The following is a 25,395-nucleotide window of genomic DNA, read 5'->3' on the forward strand; positions in this document are numbered from 1 at the left end:
CATACAACTGTATCATTGTCTATTTGCTGTTTTATTAGAATGTCTGTAATCTATATCATCATTTTATTTACCAAATCGTCTAGCTATAAAAGATCTAATTAATATAATAAATAAACAACTAATCATATAATCATGTGTTACATGTATCCAGGGTGACGGTCGACTGTCAACAGATTTTTAAACCTGGTCAACTTGGTGTCGCCATGGGAAGAGTAAGAAAACCGGACGGATTACGAATTGTCAACTTTCACCCATGCGTATGCTTGTCACATCCTGATGAAATACATGCATTTATTACACAGAAATCACAGGACCTGGACAATAACCTAAACTGTTGTAGACATCACAAAAGGTACAATATAATTATCATTCGCATGTACAACCACAAATTGTTCTTACATTTTTGCATTATATTCATAATACGTTACATTCTTAAGACTTTTATTGATGTTGGGGGATTGCTATCAGCGGAATCACTTTTCTTTCTTTTAACTGTTTTTTTGTTGCTTTGACTATATGCCAATGCTGGTGACTTGAGTGATTTTCCAGTGTTGCACTTGTGAGAAACAATATTTTGGCCGAGAATTATAGAATTTAAATTGTTCCGGTACTGAAGTGCATTGGGATTTGTGTTTGCCCCATTGTAGGTACTACGTTCTTGACAGAAATGATTCTCGACTGCGTCTGAATTAATTAGAGCTGGAATAATGTACGTGGTTTTTCCAGTCAAAACCTTGTAACACAATTCGCAAAACCCTATTATACACGACCGAATATCTTCTAAGCATTGCTGCGATATAAGTTTATGTGCTTTCTCGGCAGAAGATCCGGGACCACTTCTTATACAGTCAGTCCAGTTTTCAAACCAGTCACTGATGCATTTCAGCTCCTGTAAACGTTCATCAGTTACCAGTCGTATCGGTCTTGTGTCATGAAATAATTCAATCAGTCTTGAAGTTTTCTTCAGAAATTCAATTGCGCCATTTAAGATACTACCTTTATTACCTAAAGACAACTGATATTGTAGCATAAGATGTAGCATTTCAGTATTTAATGCCTGTTCAGCGAGATGGTTGCGCATTTTCGATTGTGGTGATGGGTAGATGTGTTCGTTTGTCAATTTCCTGTGTAATTGGAGAGCGTTAGATTTATCCCAGGTGTATGCATCTGCCCACATTTCCCAATTAATGATATCACCATTGGGAAGTTGAAGATGTCGCGTACAACCTTTTTGAATTCCACTCTTTATCACATTGTTTCTAATTTTCTTAAAAACATGAGACGAGTCCATTAAAAATATCACTGGATTTTCGGGTTCGCAAGGATTTTGTGCAATCAAAGATGTGGCATTTTTCCCAATGTTAATATGCATGAACGTACGATTACTTTGTGCACCGTCCATGCATACATATGAAACATTAAAGCCATACATTTTTAAAAGATAAACGGCTTCCCAAAAAAGGGTGTCTAATTCATACGCTTGGATATTTGTAGAAATAAAATGAGCGAACGGAAAACGAAATCCGCTATTGCCTAGAAATATGAATTGTAGCACGTGGTTTCCAAGTGTAATTTCCTTTTTTCCCTTTCTTAGAATGCCACATGTCATTGCTTCCTGTCCAACGTTTTCAAATCCTGTGAGTTCAATAATATCACCATGTTTATTAATTTGGATATCTTCTTGTATTGCCATTTCATCCACAAGAATTCCACCATCCCAGCTTTCTTCTGGTATTTCAAGACGTCTAGCTTCACAGTGCATCCATCTGTAAGAAGAAATATAAATTTTAAAACAAGAAACTGCGTTCAATAAACGCTTGATGCCCCCGGTGGCATCCTTGTCGATACAAAGCAAGTCCAAAACGAGGTCAAGTTCAAGGTCAAACTGAGGTCAGGTGATGTCTGAAGATGAGGAAGGTCACAGGTTACATCTGCATTAGTATCGAGTCATTCTAGTAAGGAGTATTGATGCTATACGAAACGGTCCCATTTGGTTAACCTCGTACGGACGGACGGACGGACAGGACAATCATTACATGCCTCCCGCATCAGTAGATGCCGGGGGCATAAAAATATACTTCTACGTCCTTAATTAAGGTACCGGAAGTAACGTCATTTATCCGTAAAACATGAACATAGCCCGGACCCGAGATAAGGAAGACTAAGTAAAACCATAGCAATGGCAACAATTATATAGATTTTTTTTAAAGTTCGACAACGTTTCTATATCTCTTTAGATTAAATATGTTATTAAAACTTTTGACACGTAAAAAATAAAAAAAAAAAAAGATGATAAAAACAGCTTGAAATTAGTGGGACTCTTTAATCAAGAGCACAGGTCTTTGAAATCAGCATACGGAATGATACATTTCAATTAAACCAAAAGAAGGAGAATATATCAGTTTTTCAAATGCGTGAAGTGTCATTAAAATTTTCATGTACACAGCTGTATATACAGTGAAACTTGTTTTACAGACCACTTAAGGAAAAGCAAAATAGTGGTCTCATAAGACAGATGGTATTTTAATTTAAGTAAGTTAAATCTATATGAAATGTACTATAATTGAAGCCTAGAATAAATGGTATTGTTACACGGGCTTTTGCTTAATACAAGTGGTCTCTTAAGCAAGTTTGACTGTATTTAAAGGGAAGTAATTACAAATGTGAAAAAAATGAAACAATGATTGAACATTCTATTTGAAATGTCTTGAAGTGTATGTAACCGCTAGCAGAAACGGAATTTTTATTTACCTGAAAATATCGTCTTGAAATCCAACTGCATGTTTTACCCGGTTCTTGTACAAAACGATCACAGCAGGAGAAGGGAGAACTACCAGCTTAGAGTCTCTTAACTGCTTATAAAAATGAGGGCTCTTGGCATATAACTGGAGGCATTTAGACATTATAGGTTGGCTCCATCGCCTGCCCTTCGGGGTTGTACATATATTCTTTGCCTGGCTGACTAAAAAATCCACCATTTCTTCTGGAGCCCCAGGTATTAATTTTTTCACTTGCTCTTTTGTAATGTTTTTGCCTGAAGGATCGTTTATCTGCAGATTTTCTTTTCCGGGTGTCTTTACTTCCATGGTCATATGCTGACATATCCTACAAACGTTCGTCTTGGATGTAAACTTAGCAACCCTTAAACACAGAACCGATCTGATACGCTTGGTTGTTTCATTACTGTTTTCGTTTCTCCAAGCATCCAGCGTATGAAAACGAGTACACTTGACGGTCTTTTTCATTTCAATCCCGTGACATAGTTCAATTTTTCGTACAGTTTGACACACAAGGTCTATACTATTTTGGTTGAGCAGAAATCTGTTGGAAATACCTAACTGCTTAAGATCAACTGCTTGTTGTCCAACAATAACAGAAAATATCAAATCTTTATGAAAAGTGACATTCTTCTGTACAGTATTGCCATTTGATTTAAAGAACGTATCCAGGTTGCATAGAACACGCTCTTCACTATATTCTTTCACTACAAAATCACACGGTAATATACTTATTAACTGTTCGAAAGAGTGCGTAGCAGTAGAAGTAAGCACAGGTTCTAGTGGTTTAAGCTTGATGCCTTCATACACATTTTTTACAAACTGTCCTTGTCGAACCTTCTTTCTTATAGCATTTGGAAATAATTTTAGGAAAACATCGACAAAGGACCTCCTATCCATTTCAATTTCATAACCACTGTCTATACTTTCCAGTCGGTACGATTCATATAAGATAGTCATATCTTCTCTTCCATCGGCCTCCAGAACTCGATCAAGAAGCCTGAAACAGACAGAAAAGATAATTTTATTATGACGGCGCATACTAACCCTACCATCTTTTAGCACGGAAATGATCGTAAATTGTCGTTACATATGCAAATTTAGCGTACTTTGATACATTATACGTTTACTGAATGGCTTGCCGGTCAATAGTCAAAGTTATAGCCTGTGATCCGTTTTCTTTTAACTATTGACCAACAAGCCAAGCATGAAGTGTTTTATCTACATGACATCATTTACAAGTTTTCAAAGATTTGAGCCGTGCCATGAGAAAACCAACATCTGTGCAGTCTGGTCAGGATCCATGCTGTTCGCTTTCGAAGACTACTGCAAGTAGAGAAATCGTCGGCAAACAGCATGGAATCATGCTGGTCGCAAAGCCACTGCGTTGGTTTTCTCATTGCGCGGCTCATTTCATTTCTTCAGCGAAAACTTGTGTTGACCTATATACGGGTCACTAGCGTAAACTATGGGCCGGCTCTTCTATATAAAATGTCATGTAATGATATGCATTTATTGAATGCCTTGCCAGTCAATAGTAAAAAACTGATCTCCAATATTAATGTTTTGTTACATGACATCCGAAATAAGTGTTTTCCAAATTTTTCTTCTTCATGTTTTGAATTTTGCACAGAAAAAAATTTGCTTGTGTTTTACGACCGGTCTACATTCAGCACCTGTATGCTTGGTTAAGAAATAAGAAATATCTTTGATAACTTAATCTCGATGTCATGTAGTTAATCACATTTCAAATGACTTAGACCTCGGGCAAATAATTTTGATTATTGACCGTCAAGCCATTCATAAAGTGTATAATTGTATATATAATTATATGCCCTTCTCAAAATGATCAAATCATATTTTTTTTTTTGTATTTGAAGGACCGACGAAGAAAGACCAGATGTTCTTGTTATTGGTGATGATGAAGACTCAGAAATGATTGATATTGAGGATGATGAGTTTGACGAAGAACTTGATCGTGTCATTGCAGACATCAATTTAGAGGAAACTGATATTAATTTCCAGCTTCCCGAAAGTTTTAACATAGATATTGTTTTAAAGGAATGCATATTCGAAAACCCATTAACTCCTATGCAAAAAGAAATGAATGATGCTATAAATGAAATGATTCAGGGAGACAAAGTGAAAGTGAACGAATTTTGTAAGAAAGAGTTTAAAAGTATTGGAAAACTTGTGGATGATATGGATGTTCGCGAACCGTCGCCTGTTAAAGCAGAAACAATGACGGAATTTTATAGACAATGTCATATTCACCAAACAAGTGACTCATACAGGATAGCATGCGCTATGCTATTTCAGCCCTTCGGTAAAATTAACTCGCATATCTGTTTCAAAATAACTTCTGCGGTTAGGAATTTTCTATTAAAGGAGAAATCAAAATTATTTCCGGTAAGTACCCGCCAAAGTTCAACCAGAACCGTGACTGATGGTTCGAAGGCAAGAATCCGTTATGTTGGAGGATATTGTTTGAGTAAGGTCTCGCAAAAATATCTGAGATTGCAACGGTCGCGCATGTATCTGTTGAGTACCGAGAAGCAATTGGAATTTGATGATGCTGCCGAAAAGGTAAATATCTTAAACAGCTTAAGAGAAGAGGAAAATTATTTAAAAAAGGTAACTTCGGTACCAAGCTCTCTGATAGATGTAACGAGAAAGCAAAATCTGAACAGAGGATTATTTCACATATCTGACGATTTATTTGAATTTTTCATTAATTTAAGCCATAAATGCCTTTCAGTGTTAAATGAAGAAAATTTTCAAGTACATGGAGAAAATATGCATAATTATTGCTTAGCTGAACTAATGAAGTGTTCTACCTTGTTTGAGGAGTTTTCGTGCGTTGTGAGAAGTAGAAAATGTACAAGTGTCTTATTCAGCGATGTACATGACACACCCACTTCGTTGATTCATAATCTATTTGAAGAAATTGCTCAGTTGTTTCTTATGGTCATGTTCAATCAATTTAGAAAAGATATGTTACAATCGTTTTCTGTGGCAAAAACTATGGCACACAGAAAACAGATACAAGTAAAAAAACAAAAGAAAGAGTCTTCATCAGTTAAGACAGTAACTTTTTCAACCATACAGAATGATGAGACGGAAAACAGGGAAATGTCTCATTCTATCCTGAAAGGTCTAGCTTTAAGCAAAGTTGATGTCTTTAACGTAATGACAAAGTTGCAAATACAACATCTTTTGCGAGCATATAATGTTAAATTTAAATCGAGCAGCAAAAAATCTATTTTGATAAACGATCTAGAAAATGCCATACTGAAGTGCGACTACATGCCAAATTCAGCAGTGCTAGATAAAACTGACAAATCACAATCAAGCAATGTAGAAACTGCTATGCACAGTTTTCAAGAATCGGAATTATCTTCATCTAGCGGATCATCGCTCAGAATTCCTAGCACGAAAAGAACTGGTTCTCCTGTACATTCTGCTCCGCATCCCTCAACATCTAACTCCCGTGATAATATTGAACTTCAGCCGTCCACGTCTGGCTGTAGCGTAGGCATCCAACCACAGCCTTCCACATCGCACTCAATGGAAGACAGTGATATTGACGAACTATGTAAAGTGTGTTTCAAAGGGGAAATCGGTACGGATTGGATATGTTGCACAAATTGTGACGGGTGGCTACATCGGACATGTGCCAAAATTAAGTCCGACTCTGAATGGAAAAAAATATCTAGACCGAACGCGAAATTCTTTTGTTCTGACTGTTCTTGAAAAAAGTAACACTGTTGAATGAGAAAACTATAGGGTAACTTTAATATATACCTGTTTGTCAAATTAATGGTTTGAAACACTAGTTTCAAGGTAGATGCGTAAAACCTTTGTATACCCGGTGCGTATACTTGTACATCATTTATATGGACCGATATGTTTTCTGTTTTATGATAATTCATCACATGTCTTATAAATTTCTTTTATCATGAGCATTATTGTTTCTTTTTTATTTCAATTAGCACATAAATCCTTTAATGCCATTTGAGCCACGCCATGGGAAAATCAACATAGTAACTGCGGTCAGCATAGATAAAGACCAGCCTGTGCATCTGCAGACTTGTCAGGATCCATGATGTTCGCTAATGGTTTCCCTAATTGCAATAGGCTTTGAAAGAGAACAGCACGAATCCTGGTCGCAAAACCATTATGTTGGTTTTCCCATGATGCGGCTCAATTTTGTTTTTAATTGCATAGAAAAAAGTTAAAACATATTTTTTGATAATGTAAGATGTGTGTGTGTGGGGAGGCGGGGTGATGCTGTCCCCCCCCCCCCCCCCCCCCCCCCCATTCCTCTCCCTCACTCCGGTTAATGCTGGCCATATCCTGAACGGGGATACTATCCTCTATGTACAGACAGTCTTTAAGTTACCAGTGGACCACTGTGTCTAGCGTTAATAGCTATAGTTTTATTCAAATAAATTTAAAGCATAAGTCAAATGAAACTTCCCCCACCCCCAACTACTCAAAAAGAAATATTAGCGTGGCCCTTTCCTGCATACTGACATTGCTACTTATAACACCCTTGGATACAAGAGTACCTTTGTTTACATTTCGGTATAAAATTCAATTTCCTAGAGAAATTACTTACCAATTTACAGCACTCATATTTGCTTTTGATTTTTGTCTGAAAAAGCGCTCAAAAAGTAAACAAAATTCAATGGTTACCGTTTTCATCTGCATAGTAAACGTCATCATCGGGAACCAGTAGCGCGGAAACAGTACGGCATAGGTTTTCTACTTTCGTTTTGCAGCAAAATGGCCGATCGTCACAGTTATTTTGAAGTGTCAAACAAGTTTGTGTCTTGGGGTTAAAATGTAAGTTATTTTAGGCTGTAAACTAGGTAGAATAGAATTGTTTACTGTTTTCTAAATGTCCGATGTGTAAACGGCAGCAGGGTAGCTTGCATTGGTACTGAACTGCACATTTCGGTTGTTCCACAGCGTGTCCTAGTAAACCTCCATAGCGTTACGGCAAGACCGGTACCTTTTCAATGTAAGAGTATATATGAAAAAAAAATTTTTTTTCAAAATTTTTTTTTTCGTTTTAGGATATAAATAGTGGTTTGTGACAATTTTTTTTTTTTTTTTTTTTTTTTGCTGGGGCGGCACCTGTATGGGCACCAAGACTGGACGGGCACCTGTGTTACAGAATAGACTTTCATGCATTTTGGGTCAATGGTTACTATTTTTATAATTTCTTCAATGGTTAGCCCTATATTCAGAGGAAAAATAATCAAAAATTTAACATCAAATCATGAAAAGAAAATGTGTTTCACATGAAAATAGAACAGCATATAAAACATGTATACATATTACTGTACAAAGCAAATTTACTGTTCTGGAAAAGGAATGCATAAATGGGGTCACACTTTCGGACAGTTCAACACTGTAAAAAAACCTTTCCATTTTCAAAGAACCATTACATATTTTCATTTCAATGTACCAGCGCTGAAATTTCACAATGCCTTGGTAGAACTTACAAATGGCACTCATTTTTAAAGGGGGACAACTTTTTATAGAATACTTTTAAGTATCCAGTTGTACGAGACAGTTCGGTAGAGATCATGTAATGGACAGATAAATTTTTGTACCCCCCCCCCCCCAAGGGGGGTATACTGGTTTCAGGTTGTCTGTCTGTCTGTCTGTCCGTAGACACAATCTTGTGCGCACCATCTCTCCTCATCCCTTGACACAGTTTAATGAAACTTCACACAAGTGATCAGTACCAACAGTAGTTGTGCATGGGGCATGTTAGGTTCTTTCTGAAAAAAAAAATTGCAGAGTTACGGGACTTTGTTTTTTGTTACTATACTATATACATAGACACAATCTTGTGCGCGCCATCTCTCCTCATCCCCTTGACACAATTTAATGAAACTTCACACAAGTGATCAGTAACAACAGTAGTTGTGCATGGGACATGTTCGGTTCTTTCAGAAAAAAAATGTGCAGAGTTACGGGACTTTGTTTTTTGTTACTATACTATATACATAGACACAATCTTGTGTGCACCATCGCTCCTCATCCCCTTGACACAATTTAATGAAACTTCACACAAGTGATCAGTAACAACAGTAGTTGTGCATGGGGCATGTTAGGTTCTTTCAACAACAAAAATTGCAGAGTTATGGGACTTTGTTTTTTGTTAACATACTATGTACATACAGTCTGCATATGCAGTCTTGTGCGCGCCTAATCTTCCGAACCCTTGCACACAATTTAATGAAACTTCACACAAGTGATCAGTACCAACCGTAGTTGTGCATGGTGCATGTTACGTTCTTTTAGATAAATATTCTGCATAGTTCTGGGACTTTGTTTCTTGTTACTATACTGTATACATACAGTCTATATACATACAGTCCACATAATTATGCAATCTTGTATGCGTCAAATTGCAATGTACTGTGTCAGTGCATGCGGGGGGTACATTCATCACTTTTAGTGATAGCTCTAGTTGGTTAAGATGTTTGTTTACCAGATATTTCTGTGTTTTGGTAATATACCCCTTAACCCTTATCATGCCAGACACAATTGATTCTGCCTTGCAACCTGGCTGAGTATAGATTATGATCAGCCTGCACATCCATGCAGTCTGATCATGATCTGCACTATTCGCTATTCTGTCAGTATCGTTTTGGTAAGCACCCCTTTTAACAGTTAATGGTAATGTACAAATTGAAAGATGGACAAGTTCATTATAGAAATTTAGCCGGGTAAGGGTTAGCTTAATAACATCATGAATCTTAGTTTAAAAAATTGCAAATTGCAAAGGTGATTTTCAAGAAAAATATATCTTTAGCTAGTTTACATTATATTTCCACATGTTAGACTGAAGTAAAATACAGCGTGTCCCATAATGTGATACCAGCTTGCTGCATATACAGGGAAATATAATGTGTTTGTTTTATTCTGAAAGAACTGAAGGCACTATTTCAGGGATATTTCTGTAACATGCATACCCTCAACAAGAGTCTCCCTTCAATAACTATGATTTGGAATTCATCACATATTAAAGGGAATTGAGATTTTTAATCCCCCACCACAAGTGGTGGGGGGTTATAGGAATGGTCTCCATCCGTCCTTCCGTCTTTCCATATCTCCTAAACACCTTCAAGGATTTTCATGAAACTTGGGTCAAATGATCACCTCATAAAGACGATGTGCAGAACCCATGAGTCAGCCATGTTGGTTCAAGGTCAAGGTCACAACTCAAGGTCAAAGGTTTGAGCCTTCCATTTTGTGTCCGCTCTGTATCTCTTAAACCCCTCAAAGGATAATCATGAAACTTAAATCAAATGATCACCTCATCAAGTCAATGTGCAGAACCCATGAGTCAGCCATGTCGGCTCAATGCCAAGGTCACAACTCAAGGTCAAAGGTTTGAGCCTACCATTTCGTGTCCACTCTGTATCTCTTAAACCTCTTGAAGGATAATTATGAAACTTGGATTAAATGATCACCTCATCAAGACAATGTGCAGAACTCATGAGTCAGCCATGTCGGCTTAAGGTCAAGGTCACAACTCAAGGTCAAAGGTTTGAGCCTTCCATTTTGTGTCCGCTCTGTATCTCCTAAACTCCTTGAAGGATTTTCATCAAACTTGGGTCAAATGATCACCTCATCAAAATGATGTGCAGAATTTATAAGTCAGCCATGCTGGCTGAAGGTCAAGGTCACAACTTAGAGTCAAAGGTTTGAGCCTTCCATTTTGTGTCCACTCTGTATCTCCTAAACCCCTTGAAGGATTTACATAAAACTTGGATCAAATGATCACCTCATCAAGAACTCATGAATCAGCCATGTCAACTCAAGGTCAAGGTCACAATTCAAGGTCAAAGGTTTGAGCTCTGTATCTCCTAAACCCCTTTTAGGATTTTCATGAAAATTGGGTCAATTGATCACCTCATCTAGACGATGTGCAAAATTCATGGGTCAGCCATGTCAGTTCAAGGTCAAGGTCACAGCTCAAGGTCAAAGATTTACCTTTTCACTATCCATACCAGTGGCGGGGGATTTAGCTGTCATTCAGACTGCCTTGTTTAAACTACCAGTACACTTTCTGTATCTTCTGTGGCTTATATTCTTTTAGGATGATAACTTTGCATTTTTGTAATGAAAACCATCAGTTATCAGTTTCAGTAGAAAAGGGTCAACAAGAGTACATGTAAAGAATGGGATTCCAACCTACAAACATTTAACCCTGGTTCAGTGTTACATCAGAAAGATGTTATATATAGTGTAATCCATCTGTCTGGTTTACTGAAGGTCCTACCTAGGTGCCCACCTATGCCTGAAACAGTGCCTGGAGAGGCATCCAGATTTGTCCTCCACCAGCAAGAGCCTGAAAAGTTGTCATTTGACCTGAATTGTGTAGGTGTGACTATAAACTAACAGAAATTAATAAATAAAACCTGCCCGCTTAGCTCAATAGGGAGAGGGCAGATCTATGGATCACGGGGTCATGAGTTTAATCCCTGGGCGTAGCATATATTATGTTCTCAGTGACAATTTGATAAAAGACATTGTGTCTGAAATCATTCGTCCTCCACCTCTGATTCATGTGGGGAAGTTGGCAATTACTTGCCGGGAACAGGTTTGTTTTGGTAAAGAATCAAGGAACACTGGTTGGGTTAACTGTCAGCTGTTACATAACTGAAATACTGTTGAAAAACGAGGTGAAACCCAAAACAAACAAAAACATTTATCACATAACCATTACTTAGATTTCTGAGGCACTCTGCATCACTTAAGGAAAACTAGCTACAGTTATCATCATGGACTTTCCCATGTACTGTTTGTCAGCTAACTATCATCTTCATTTAATTTCTTGCCATAAAACTTCCTTCCAGCAAAATGGTACTTTTTTGGGACATAAATTTTCAGATTTTGAATTGTAAAGATAAAGTGATTGGATATATTATTTGTTCATTGGGGTTTGATTTGATACATTGCTTGGCATCCATGAAAATAGAATAAACATACAAGACTTTATATAATATTGCAATTTCCAGTGAAACACTTGTTTGTGTTTTAAACAGTTGAAAATACCAGTATTTTATACACTATGGTCCGTTGGTCAGTTTTTCCCAAAAGAGAATTGTTCCTGGGCTGATGTACCACCCAACCATTTGATTACAAACATTATTCAAGTAAATAAAGACAGTAGCAACTATTGTTTATTGATATAATATATTTTTAATCATTAATTATGGGTACATTATATGATAAAATCATGTGAAAAATAGTTCTAGTGTCAGTGACAAATGTTTGTGTGCTTTCCTGCAATTTTTCATATCGTTCTGTTTTTTGGTGGTTCACTATAGGACAGCCTTGCAACTCTTGTCATACATGCATACTATTAGGAAGTTTTGCTTCAGCAGAACAACTTAGTTTTACAAAGTGTGTGAATCAGCATTAAGCTTATCATAGTATGTAACTTCGGCATATGATGTTTAATAAATACAAAGTAATGTATAGTAAAAACGTGTATGCATTTAAAAAGAAGAAACCCAAATCATATAAAAAATCTAGGATTCTATCCCTTTTAAGAGTCGAATTCTTTTGATGAGGATGGGACTGAATTATATTTTATTTTAGAGACAAAACGAAATAATAACACAAGTATTAAAAGCAAAATATGTTCTGACGAAGCTAAATACTGCGAAACAATGCAGTTTGAACACAGAATTATTAAAAATAGTGAACAAACTGCAGGTCAGCGCATACTGTAAAAATTGCCATTGCAATGCACATTCTAACATGTTAGCATGATTATCAGGGTAAAGGGCAGTGTGAAGAAAACTTGGAGTTGTACCCACGATGTGATTGATTGACCTTTTTGAACAAGTTTCAAAATGAAGGACCAACTGTTACATTGATATAAATAATATCTGTGAAAAGATCTTTTTGGAAGCATAGAATACAACCAAGCAAAATAATTGCAGACTCGGTTTGATTGAGCCTGTTCATGAGAGGCAGTGAAATATGCAACACACACAATGCCCCCTAACATCAGCTTAAGCAGAATTCTGTTTCAGAAAAATTGAATGCTCTCCATGATCCAAATTAAAGGTCCAGAAAATTTAACAACACTGAGTTTTAAGTATGGGGAGACATTTTACAGCGGCCACACAGTACATAAAGATTGCTATTGTGGTACTGAATAACCTAAAATAAAGTGAAATTATTCTTAATCATTATAAACGCATTAACATTTTCCTAAAAAAAAATGCATGTTATTAAGCACTATTGAGAAGTTAGTCATATTCATTACAAATATATTTGATAAAGGTACAATGTATGTATTTGAGGGAAAGACCAGATTAATACACTTTGTTTAATTTATACTTAATTAAAACATACACTTTCAATAATACACATTGTTATAACAAATTTATACTAAAACATACACTTTCATACACTTTCAAAAAAGGGGGCCTCCGTGGCCGAGTGGTTAAGGTCGCTGACTTGAAATCACTTGCCCCTTATCAATGTGGGTTCGAGCCTCTCTCGGGGTGTTGAATTCTTCATGTGAGGAAGCCATCCAGCTGGCTTACAGAAGGTCGGAGGTTCTACCCAGGTGCCTGCTCATGGGGAAATAATGCACGGAGGGGTACCTGGGGGTCTTCCTCCACCATCAAAGCTGGAAAGCCGCCATATGACCTATAAATGTGTTGGTGCGATGTTAAACGCAACAAAATAAATTCAAAAAAAGTCTTATCTTCACATTTGAAGATTCCCTGCACCTTTTGAAATGATCTGACGGATTGAGTCATTGCTTATAAATGAAATGCTATATTTTTTTAGTTAATCTGCTACATTTAGTCCCTTTAGGGTTTTGATTAAGTGACTCTCTTAAAATTGGTTAATAATAGACAATGATTCAGTATGTTTTTGATATTTTATATTTTTAGCTTTCTGAAAGTCCTAGCATCTACTGCCTAAAAGCAATGCATTTGTTAGATGTTCAAATATCATTCCAAAAAGACTATTGTATTAAGTCCTAGCATTTGTATTTTAAAACTTTTAATACATTATATAAACATGTGTGAGAAATATTTACAGTCAAGATGTGTTTTCTTAGATAATACTCAGCACACTGATACCCTTTTGCTATTGCAACAACCCCTGTTAATTAATGATTTAGAAGTTGCAGAGATATATTCAAAATTCAAAATGAAAAAATAGTGTAAAAGACAGAAGAAAAAAATTTAATTAAATATAAGGAATAAATTGTCTTTGTTTAGTTACATCTGAAATTAAAATACTCTAGGTTAAAGTATGTGCATAATGCCTTCAGTTGCCACACACTAAACTACCAGATGTATTTTATATCCTACCACAATTTATTCCTTCAATGAAAGTTGAAAACATAAAATAGAACATTAGGTTTTCAGAATATGTTTTGGAACAATATCATACATCATTCTATTACCGTAAAAACTCGAATATATTACGCTAGCATGTATATGACGTACCCCCGATCTAGTACCAAAATCTTGGGAAAAATGCTTACATTGGAATATAACACGCACCAAAAAATCAGTCAGAAAACGTTGTTTACAAACTCGAAAGCGGCCATTAGTGGCATGCGTAAAAACAATTTCTCTTGGTAATCGCAATTGCTGCATTATCGGTTACAGACAACAGTGACAATATCTGAGAGACAAATTCTTTCTGAAGTATTTGTGGACCCCAGAAGGGCCCAGGTTTGTCCTTAAAAGGACATTTGGTGTCCAATAAATGGACTGGCGTGTCTAGAAACCCTCGAAGTCTCTTTCATCGTCGTCGCTGTCGAAAAATCGGCGGAGATCTTCTTCAGTCATGCCCGTAGTCGCTGCGTCGGTGTAGTAATCATCGTCCCGGTCCCCCTTATTGTCGTCTGCAATTTCAGTACCCTCTCTTTCTTTGATGTATTCCTCCCACAGAATGTCATCTTCTGTACCATCCATGTTGTTGTTGATGCAACACTTCTTGAATGCGCGGATGATGATGGAAGGATCAAGTTCGTTCCAGGCATCGAAGATCCAGGCACAAATTTCCTCTAGTTCTGGCTTTCGCATTCTCCCACCGGCCGTGAAGCTGTGATTACCATTCATGTACCAGTTGTTCCATCTGCGCTGGAGTAGTACTTTCATCGGTTTATTGACGCTCACATCTAGCGGTTGCAGGATCGAAGTCATGCCACCAGGGATGATGGCAATGTCTGTTTTTCCATCTTTTAGGATCGTCTTCACTTCAGAAGATATGTGGGCCCGAAACGCATCCAACACCAGTAGCGGTTTCTTCGTCAAAGCACCAGAACACCTTTGCCACACTGTCTTTACCCAGTTTAACACCAAGCCTTGGTCCATCCACCCCTTCTCATGAGCCCTGACCGTTCGGCCACTTGACCCCTTTTGGCAGAGTTTTTCTCTTAAAGATGATGTATGGAGGCAACTTTCCACCATAGGCTGTGCATGATAACATGACGGTAAACCGGTTCTTCTCGTTCCCCGTGGTTGTTATGGAGACGGACTTCGATCCAGTTGCAGTGATCGTGGTGTCAAAATTTTGAGATACATACAAAGAAACTCATGTTAGTGTGGTGGAGAGGAAGGGATCTGAATCCTTCACTTTAAAGCTGGTCCAAATTTGCCAGCTGTCTCTCAATGTAAAATCAAGTAAATATGAATGAAATTGCACAGTAGGTATAAATTGTACAAAACATGGTGAATGTGGGATTTTCAAACTTTGGGTAAACACAAAATGTAGCTATGCATGTACTTCTGATAAAGAAGATTTGCATGTTTGAAAGCTAGGAAATGATGGAATTTCTACACTTTTGGCAATACAGAATATGTTTTGGAACAATATCATACATCATTCTATTACCGGTACCTATAATGTTTAACTTCATTAATTCAAGACATTTCCAGGAGAATTAAGGAATAAAATAATTTCTATTTCTAAAATGATTTCTATTATATTTGTATTTTCTTGTATAATTATAGAAGTTATTTGGAAAGTTGTAAGATGTTATGCTGTATCTGCCTTTTCTGTTCACAAAATCCATGGAAACTTTCACCATATCATTGATAGGAACATTGATTTCAGTCTTCATCAGGATTGTTTAGTGTAAAAAGAGCTAGTTCTTGTCTAGTAGTTATTACCTCCCTTTATGGTTTCTTGGTGACTTGTGTAACAGTTTTACAGGTGGGCCCACCAACCAAGGTTTGCTTTGTCAGATTTGCTGCACTTTCAGCATTGTTGTAAATTGTTCTCAGTTATTTTCCATGAATGGTTGTAGTAAAGGCACTTTGTAGTTTTAGGCATTTTATATGAAGTGTTTCTTCTGTAGTTTAGATGCTGCTCGGGTTTTGTTTGACATAATGTGGTAGATTTTTGGTCTCAGTTTTTAGTAGTAACACTATCTCACCTGATGAAGATGAAATCAAAATGTTCTTGTTGAATCATGGGGAATTGAAATTAATGATTATTAAATGTGCATAGTAAGGCTAATACAAGTGAACTTGAATTTTGAGACCCATAAAAATTTTAGTTCACTTAATAGTCATAGACCCTGCAAACTAGAATTTTTACGGGTCTCAAAAATTCTAGTCTGCATGGAGTATATGACTATTTGCACCTGTGGATAAACAGCAAAATTAATAAACTATTAGTTAAAGAGAAAAAAGATCTTATGTGCTTGTTTATTTTCAGAATGGTCTTTCAGATTTTCAGGGTTTTCTGTAATTAATGGCAAAGCTTGAACAGTCTCTCTTTGCAAAATTTGCTTCAAACAGAACTGTTATTATTATATAGCTTAGCAGATGCAACATATTGTTTTATAATGCGCTTAACCAGTGTGGGGAATCACGTGACCCAAAATGGTACGGAACACGGAAATCAACATGGCGGATTTCTGACTTTTTTAACAATTTTCAAAGGTTAGTAAAAACTACAGCATCTATTTCGCTCGTATTATAGCGCAGTCTATGCGCATTTTAATGCTCTTTCCAGCGATGTATGTGTCTTGTCTACGTTTCTTCTAGTTTCTGAGTTACCTTCGAGGTTTTGACCGAACCGAGGATAATTTTCTGTAAAAACACAATGGTACGATACACGTAATTACTCTTTGCACACAAAATCTATGTAATATGCAGTTTTTCGTACTTGTTTCAATCTGTAACTGTTAGATCTTTATCATATAGTAGCCATGCACAGTGTTTCTTTATGATTTTTTCGTGAATTCTTGTAAAAGATCGACAAACTATTGAAATGGTACGCGACACGTGCTATGATACGCAACACGTATTAACTGTTGACAGTGTGATACGCAACGCGTGCATGTGTCACCAACGGCGATTTAACTTCCAATTCGCGTCATAATTAATTTATTGAACTATTTCAAACTTGGTTTTCAGTTTTTAAAATCGTTCAGAAGCACTGCAGTATTTATTTGTGTTTAAACAGGTCAGCACGCTAAGACTTTCATGTTTCAAAATTACATAAAATCTATTAATCTTATTTCAAAATGGCGCAGTTGTTTAGTTTTCTAATCTTGTATACTTTTCTTCTACAGAAATGGCAAAACCTAAGAAGAAACTGAGTCTGACACTTGGGAAAAAGAAGTGGATAAAGAAGCAAAACAAGAATATCAATGTTAAACTAACTTTCCAATTGCCGCAATGCGCCAGGAAATCACCAGCGAGAAAACCAACAAAGACTGCTTACGCCATCTGAATCCCCTCTACAACTTATATCCAGCAAACTGAAGAATTAAGTCATTTAGGTCACCTGTCACTTTCAAAAAACAAACATACAATAACTCTCGATTAAAGTTAAAGTCTTCAAGAACACTTTTTTGACCTGTAGAGGAAAACAGTATAATATATACAGACGATGTAGAGCAATTCTTAAACACTGGATTGCAAGTGTGAAGAGCTGCATAATACACACAATGTAGTCCTCGTTGATGTGGCTGATGAAGCAGTTAATGAAAATCTATTGTCAGAAATTTTCTCGGTATTATAAGAGGAAGATGGACTTGATGAAGTAATGATAAAATTTCTAAAATTGTTTAAAGATAAAAAATTCCACTGAAGAGTATAGCATTTTTTTGTGGTTGGAGGTTGTTTGTTGGTTTGGGTGCACTAATACAACACAAATGAGATACTCGAACAAAACTATGATGTTTTGGAAACTTTGCTGGAGAATGTTTGGAGGACGGTTTATTCGTTTTATGAGCGGATACAAAAATAGGGAAGACAACGTATTGGGAATGTCAGATCCAGGGCTGGCACCCTAAACACCTTTGATAAACATTGCCGTACCAGATTTGCTAGTGTTTATACCATTTAGTTACAAATAAGTTTTACAAAGCTGACTTTTTTAATGAAAATCATATTAAGTATCGTGCTAAAATCATCTAAAATTTGAACTAATTATTGAACTCTAAATAAATGTTACTATATACCTTTCTGACGCGTTTTTAGTCGATAGTTTCGATAGTTTATTCATGGAAACATTTAACAGAAAACGTTTTATTTTGCAGTATCATTGAAAAAATACTACATTACATTTTGTATATGGGGTCTGGTAAACCTACCCCCCTTGGCCAGGCCAACATTATCTGCTACCCACTGTACAGTATCTTTTAACGTTATGGTACATCCCGAGATATAAAACAGTCATACAAACTAAATAGTCTTCATCGGATCACGTTTTGAAAAGTTCACCCACCACACTATGTTTGCGAAGTGGGTGAGCTTTTATATTATGTACGACTGTTCTATGTCTCGGGATGTACAATACTGTATATGGGCGTAGCATATATGGGGGTCTCGCCAAGCGGGCATGTTTTTCAGACCCCATGTGTCTGTGTGATATTTTTGGAGCGGAAAAATCGTCTTGGTATATCTGTAATTGTTTCATAATACTCTACTCGCGATTTTATGGATTTTGTGTTACTGTTTGTAGTTGGCATTTTTATGTGACGGTATCACCATTTTGACGTTGTTTCTAGTTTCAGTTTTGTATATATATATATATATATATATATATATATATATATATATATATATATATATATATATATATATATATATATATATATATATACATATATTGTGTGTGTGTTTGTGTATATACTTGCAATTTGCTCAAGTATTATTTATGTGTGAGTAAAGTGTGATTTAACCAGGAGTTCAAGTTAAATAAGTATTTTATATTTACATACAAAAGATGAACAATTAATAAATAATTATAATAATTCATAATTTTGTTTTTTTGGTGGCTATATTGTCCGTTGAAACAGTATTCCAGATACTTAGAAGTGGAAAGAGGCTTTGGAAGAACCAACACAAGATCCAAACTACCTAGTTTTCTCATATAAAGAGGCTGTTATTAGTTGGGCTCTAACGTAAACCCTCTATCTTTTCAATTTCACAGTGATTAGAAACTTGAGTAACAGTTCGGTTACTTCTTTATTGCAATTAAAAACATAATTAAAAAAAGTTATGTCACAAAAACATGTGCAAAAAAACCCATATCATTTTTTTTCAATTGACAAAAAAGCTATCAAAGCTCATTTTCATTATCTATACAGAATCTATACAGCAAGCTTCCAACAATAAATTAAAACAAAATCAAAGAAGAACACTGTCGTTAGAAATTTCTTTTTCTCAATGTCATCAAGTCTTTCTATTCCCATTGAGTATGCAAATTTATATCACATACCGGTAATGTCCTTTTGCAAAAAATTTAGCCCCATGATTGTACTCACACTGTTTTCACATTGTTTACTGAATATATCAATTTTTCCCTAATGTTTACTATTAAAAACATCGGTTCTTTCTTCACTCAGTATCTATTTCACTTCCCGTAATTGTATTAAATTCCTCGTCTCATTTAGTGTAGATTTATATCACATTCCTTTTCACATTAAGTACTCAAATATTTTTTTCTTTTCTCCAATTGTGTTTATATCATCCTCCTTTTATTTTCGGTACTGATATCGTAACTATTTCTTTTCTCGTTCATATGCACTTCTCAGTCCAGTCCCATCCTCTTCATCGGTAGCATTTTAGATTCATTCGTCCTAGCCTTCTCCCACCTTATACAGAGCTCCTTTCTGAACTGCTTTCCTTGATGTACTAACAGTACCCTGTTTTCTTCTCACAGGAAGTGTCTTTCTGCTTGCAGTATCGAACATGTGATTTCTTCACATTTCTTCACACAGTAATTCAGTGTTTAAGAAGCGTTCTACATCGTCTGTGGTATCACTGTTTTCCTCTACATGTCCAGAAAGTGATCTTGAAGACTTTCATCGGGAGTTATTGTAAACTGTTTTTTTTTTTGGAAACGTCAAGTGACCAAATTCACTTTATTTTTTATTTGCTGGAGATATGTTGTACATAGGGGATTTAGATGGCGTAAGCAGCCTTTTCGCTTGTGATTTCTTGACGGATTGCGGCAACTGGAAAGTTACTTTGATATTGACATTCTTGTTTTGCTTCTTTATCCACTTCTTTTCCCAAAGGTCAGACCCGGTTTCTTCTTAGGTTTGGCGATTTCTGTAAAAGAAAAATAAACAAGATTAGAAAACTGCGCCATTCTGAAATAAAATAAATATTTTAAGTAATTTTGAAACATGAAAGTCTTAGAGTGCTGACCTCTTTAAACATAAATAATGATTGCAGTGCTTCCGAACGATCTTAAAAAGGGAAAACCACGTTTGAAATAGTTAATAAATTAATTATGACTCAATTTTGAAGTTAAATCGCAGTTGGTGACACATGCACGTGTTGCGTATCAGACTGCCAACAGTTAGTACGTGTTGCGTGTCATAGCAAGTGTTGCGTACCATTTCAATAGTTTGTCGATTTTTCGCAAGAATTCGCGAAAAATCGTAAACAAACACTGTGCATAGTTACTGCATGATTAAGATCTAACAGTTACAGAATGAAACAAGTTCGAAAAACTGCATATTACATAGATTTTTATGAGCAAAGAGTAATTACGTGTATCGTACCATTGTGTTTTTAAAGAAATAATCCTCGCTTCGGTCAAAACCTCGAAGGTAACTCAGAAACTAGAGAGAACGTAGACAAGACACATACATCGCTGGAAAGAGCATTAAAATGCGCATAGACTGCGCTATAATACGAGCGAAATAGATGCTGTAGTTTTTACTAACCTTTGAAAATTGGTAAAAAAGTCAGAAATCCGCCATGTTGATTTCCGTGTTCCGTACCATTTTGGGTCACGTGATTCCCCACACTGTTAACATTATGTATAAAATTTACAGAAGATACTGTTCTGTCCTAAAACACATAATCTGAAAATAGAAATCCCTGATGGAAGGACACAGCTAAAATTAAGTCTTGGTCTATAACATCCATTCTCACATACCAGAGCTCTACCATGGTTCCCCTAATCACATTTTACGAAATTTTCACCTTGTTATAATTATGTATGTTATACCAACGTGTAGATATTTACTCCACCTACAGTTTGAGCCCATTTTCTGGCCCTTAAGGTGCAGGGGTTCAAGGTAATCGGGAGACCCCGTTGAAACAACCTTTTTAATGGCGGCTACTGAATTTCAACATTCTGAACTGGTTTTTGACAACCGCTGAAATTGTCCCCCAAATAAGCCCAAATTGTTATGTACTATAGCTAGGTATGCTGCCTACAATTTGAGACCCTTTTAAAGATCCTGTGCTGACAGGTTCAGCAAGATGGCCGGGAGAACGATGTGGGGGAGCCGTTTTCGGGGCCGTCTTCTAAATTTTATTAACATTCACTTTGGTTTTCGACCCCTTATGTGGTTTTGCCCCCAAATAGGCCCAGTACCTATAGTACGAAGCGGGTAGCTGCCTACAATTTGAGCCCCTTTTTAAAGATCCGGGCCGAGGGGTTGGGGAAATGGGGGGGTAGAGCAAGGTAATGTACCCATTTTCAGGGCCGTCTATACATTCATATACATTCTTTATTGGTTTTTGCCCCGTACGTACTCTGCCCCATAGAAGACCTTAACAATATTTACTTAGCTGTTATGTGGCTACAATTTTGAGACATTTTAAAAAATTGTCCCAACAGCTTTTTCTGGCAAGATGGTGGTATAGTGCTGTATGGTAGCCGTTTGAAGGGCCGTCTACTACACTTGTATACTTTTTGCATTGGTTTTGACCCCGTACTCAGCTTATGTCTCCTATAAGACTAAATTTGGCATCTAAAACATGAATAAAATTGTTAATGCATAACCTACACTTTTAAAACCATAATAAAGGAGGGGAAAAGGGAAAATAAATAAGCAAAACCTCTCCCCGTTGGCCCTAGGGTAGCTGATAAGGTTATCGTGTTGATCCCTTACCCCCAAGCGTCGGCAAGCAGTAAGGGGGTTCAGGTATCTCGGAGGGGACCCCTTTATTTTTTTAAAGTTTTACTTATTTTCAAAAATAAAAATACATAAACATACATAAACCCAGCAAATGAGTAAGCATATACATCATACGGAAATTTAAAATCAGTTTTTCAACATTCATTTACAAATACAAAAAACAAATTAGGCATAATTTAAGAATTGAAAAACATATAAATACAGAAACTTTTTACAAAAAACCTGTAATAGAGCTGAAAAGATTCAGGTATGATGGATACCCCTTTTATTTACAAATTTTCAACAAAAAATAAATTTTAAAGAAATAAATAAGAATTCATACACCTTAAGAATTTTCAATCCGACCTAGACTTATTAATTTTTTTGGGGCCCAAACCCATTTTAAAATCAAGACTGATTGTTAATGACCCGGGTTTCCCCCTTTTCATCATATCCAATTTGTTCCAACAAGTGGTGATTTCCTGTGCATTACTTTCACATTTTTTACTCCAAACGAATTGCTCTTTGTTCTCATCATCCTTTTCCATCAGATCTTGGACTTCTCGCTTGGCTTCACGCTTATGCTTCTGGTACAAATCCCAAAAATACGCTTACTATGCAAGACCAGCACAAAAGCAACGTTACAAAATATAAGTTTTATTGCTTCCTTTTTCCAGCCATTGCATATCAATCATATCATCTGGCATTTTTGCCATCTTCGTTTGAGCCCTCTGATCGGTTACAAAATGGATAAACGCTTCGGCCAGGTGTTCTACCCCCTTTGCGCTCGAATTTTGTTTCAAGCTCGTCTTTGCTTCTAGAAATGCTTATCTCCTTCCGAACTTGTCTGCATAACAACAGGCTTGCAACTCTTTGCTTGCAAAAATGACTTCAGCACTGCCATATTTATCAGATTCTGCGGTCGCAATACCTCCGGCTCCGCTGCATTGCTGCCCTTTTGGGGGTCGAATAATGCTACCAACCCACAACGTTTTTGCGCTGCAAGTCTCGACCAAGCAAGACATGAGGGTGGGGGAATCTGTCGAAATGTCCCCCGCAGTTCAGCAAATTTTTTGCCACCTGCCCGCTTCACAACAAACTTGTTTTCCGAATGGCCTTGATTCTGGCATGGATCTCAAACATCCCCCAGCTTGAACCGCAAAGGGGGAAATTTCCCTTTCATTATTATTCATAACGATATTAGAGAAAACATGTTTTGGGTATCGACCCCCATACCGTTTTACAAGGTTGAAAGGACGGGAACGAATAGTCCTTCCTGTCCCCCGGTCATTCAGCGGGGGGAAAGCGCCGATACTTCTGGGTTTAAAAATTTCTTGCAAAGTAAAGGCAAGCCCCTGGTATACGTGTTAATTTCGACTTGCTAAAACGGGCACCCCCAAGTTTGCAAATGGAACAGATTGTCTCGGAACCCTCTCCGACCGGCAACTTGATAGTAACCCCAAATTCCCAAATTTCCTAACAAGGGAAAGAAAAAGTTAGATACGGGTACCATGTCGAACATCTGATAAATAAATGATAACTCATGACATGACTGTTTTTTAAGAAATTTAAACTTCAAAAGTGGCTTCTTTAAAAACTGATTAGCAAAAATGTGTTCTGCCAGAGTGAAGGGTGTAGTTTTCCTCACTATAAATAATTTTAACAAAACCTGTTGTGGGTATATGGGACATTTAAATGTGCACAAAAGTGAGGTATTAAGCAGGAGTACATGAAGCTGCATTTGTAAATATAACATTTATTTTGCAAATTTCATATTCAAAATTGAGTCTAGTTCTGTTTTGTCAATAACCATGATGTTGAATAATACTGTTTATTATCTTATATAACTAGCAGTAATGTGTCATATAAAGGTATGCAAAAGGGTTCAAAAAAATGACCTCCCATTAAAAATTAAGTTCTGTCAAATTTTTAAAAGTTTGGGAAAATACAAAAAGTGGAATTTTTTTAAAATAGATCTTATTTAGAAAAAAAATGTAACAAAAAGTACATGTAAAAAAGGTAATTTTTTAAAAACTTTTAAATTTTAAAATTTTTGTGCTTTAATTTTTTCTCACAAAAGCCAACTTGTCAAAGGTACAGACGGTAATACAAGACAGCGCAAAAATTTTAAAAATATAAAATTTTAAAAAAAATTTGCGTAACTATTCATTTTGAAAATTTTTGACATGTGAATTTTGGAAGCAGTCTAAAAAGAAAGTTAAATTATTCCAAAGGGTTTTAAAAATTTATCCACAATTATCCAGAAGAAAGAGAAATACATTTTGAATATATAAAATGTGAAGCAGGTTGGTTTTAAAAAAATGCATTACCTGTATTTCAAATGCTAGGACTTACAAACAACATTTCTGGGAAGTAATTTACTTAAATGGGCCCTACTATACCTCAAACAATACAGGTCCAAACAAAATCTGCTAATATTTTATTAATGGGCCCTACTATACCTTAAACAATACAGGTCAAAACAAATCTGCTAATATTTTATTAAAATGTTCTTTGCTTCCAAAAGCTCTTCTTACAGATTTTATCACCAAACTCATATAATTAATTAATTAGCACAATGTCATGACCTTTGCTCACATATATATAGTATTATCCCCCTTGACCACATCCCTTGATTGGGAAAAATAAAATTTTTAAAAATGCTTATATAATTCAAAAGTTTTTTACTAATCACTTAGTAAAAGCAAGGTTTTTTTTTTGTTTTGGGTAAAAAATTTAAAATTTTTGATGGTATCAAAGTACCTATTAAGGGTCTTGTGAAATTTTACACAAAGTAGATCACTATTGCTTCAACATTCGTCAAAATTCAATTCAGTAGCCAAGTTATTGCCTTTTTGTTTTACAACCAAAATTCCCACGAAACAAAGTAACCCATTATGTTCTTCATGAAATTAAATACAAATAAGACAGTATGCATGCACATATTCATGGGATCTCTTCCGAACTGCAGATTATTCCCCTTTTTATTTTTTTTAAATTTAAAAATTCCAAAAAACAGAATAACCTTTTGATGGACCTTCATGAAACTTAATACAAAATTTAGACCACTATAAGGCACAGTTTTCCCTTTGATTTGGTAACAAACTGCAGCACATTCGGATTTCCTATTAAACATAACTTGAGTGTATCTGGAAGTTAGATAGTTTTCAAAATTGCTTGTTGAACTTTATTTCAAGTGTGACAGATGGCCTGCAATAA

The 25,395-nt window shown here is 36.1% G+C and overlaps 1 protein-coding gene across 2 annotated transcripts; it reads right to left on the minus strand.

Annotated features, from left to right (window-relative positions):
* Positions 1-12: 12 nt before the first annotated feature.
* LOC123522863 (uncharacterized) lies at positions 13-7,790 on the minus strand. 2 transcript variants are annotated; one of them, XM_045300345.2, is made up of 3 exons: positions 7,671-7,790; positions 2,752-3,777; positions 13-1,766 (listed from the first exon to the last, which is right to left on the minus strand). In XM_045300345.2, exons 1-3 carry the CDS (start codon positions 7,733-7,735, stop codon positions 425-427), a joined length of 2,433 nt encoding a protein of 810 aa, XP_045156280.2. In that variant the 5' UTR covers positions 7,736-7,790; the 3' UTR covers positions 13-424. The 2 variants fall into 2 exon arrangements, with proteins under 2 accessions (XP_045156280.2, XP_045156281.2); XM_045300346.2 differs by having other exon boundaries at positions 7,476-7,779.
* Positions 7,791-25,395: the final 17,605 nt, after the last annotated feature.

The sequence above is a fragment of the Mercenaria mercenaria genome, chromosome 15 (genome assembly GCF_021730395.1).
Source record: "Mercenaria mercenaria strain notata chromosome 15, MADL_Memer_1, whole genome shotgun sequence".
Taxonomy (NCBI): Eukaryota; Metazoa; Mollusca; class Bivalvia; order Venerida; family Veneridae; genus Mercenaria; species Mercenaria mercenaria.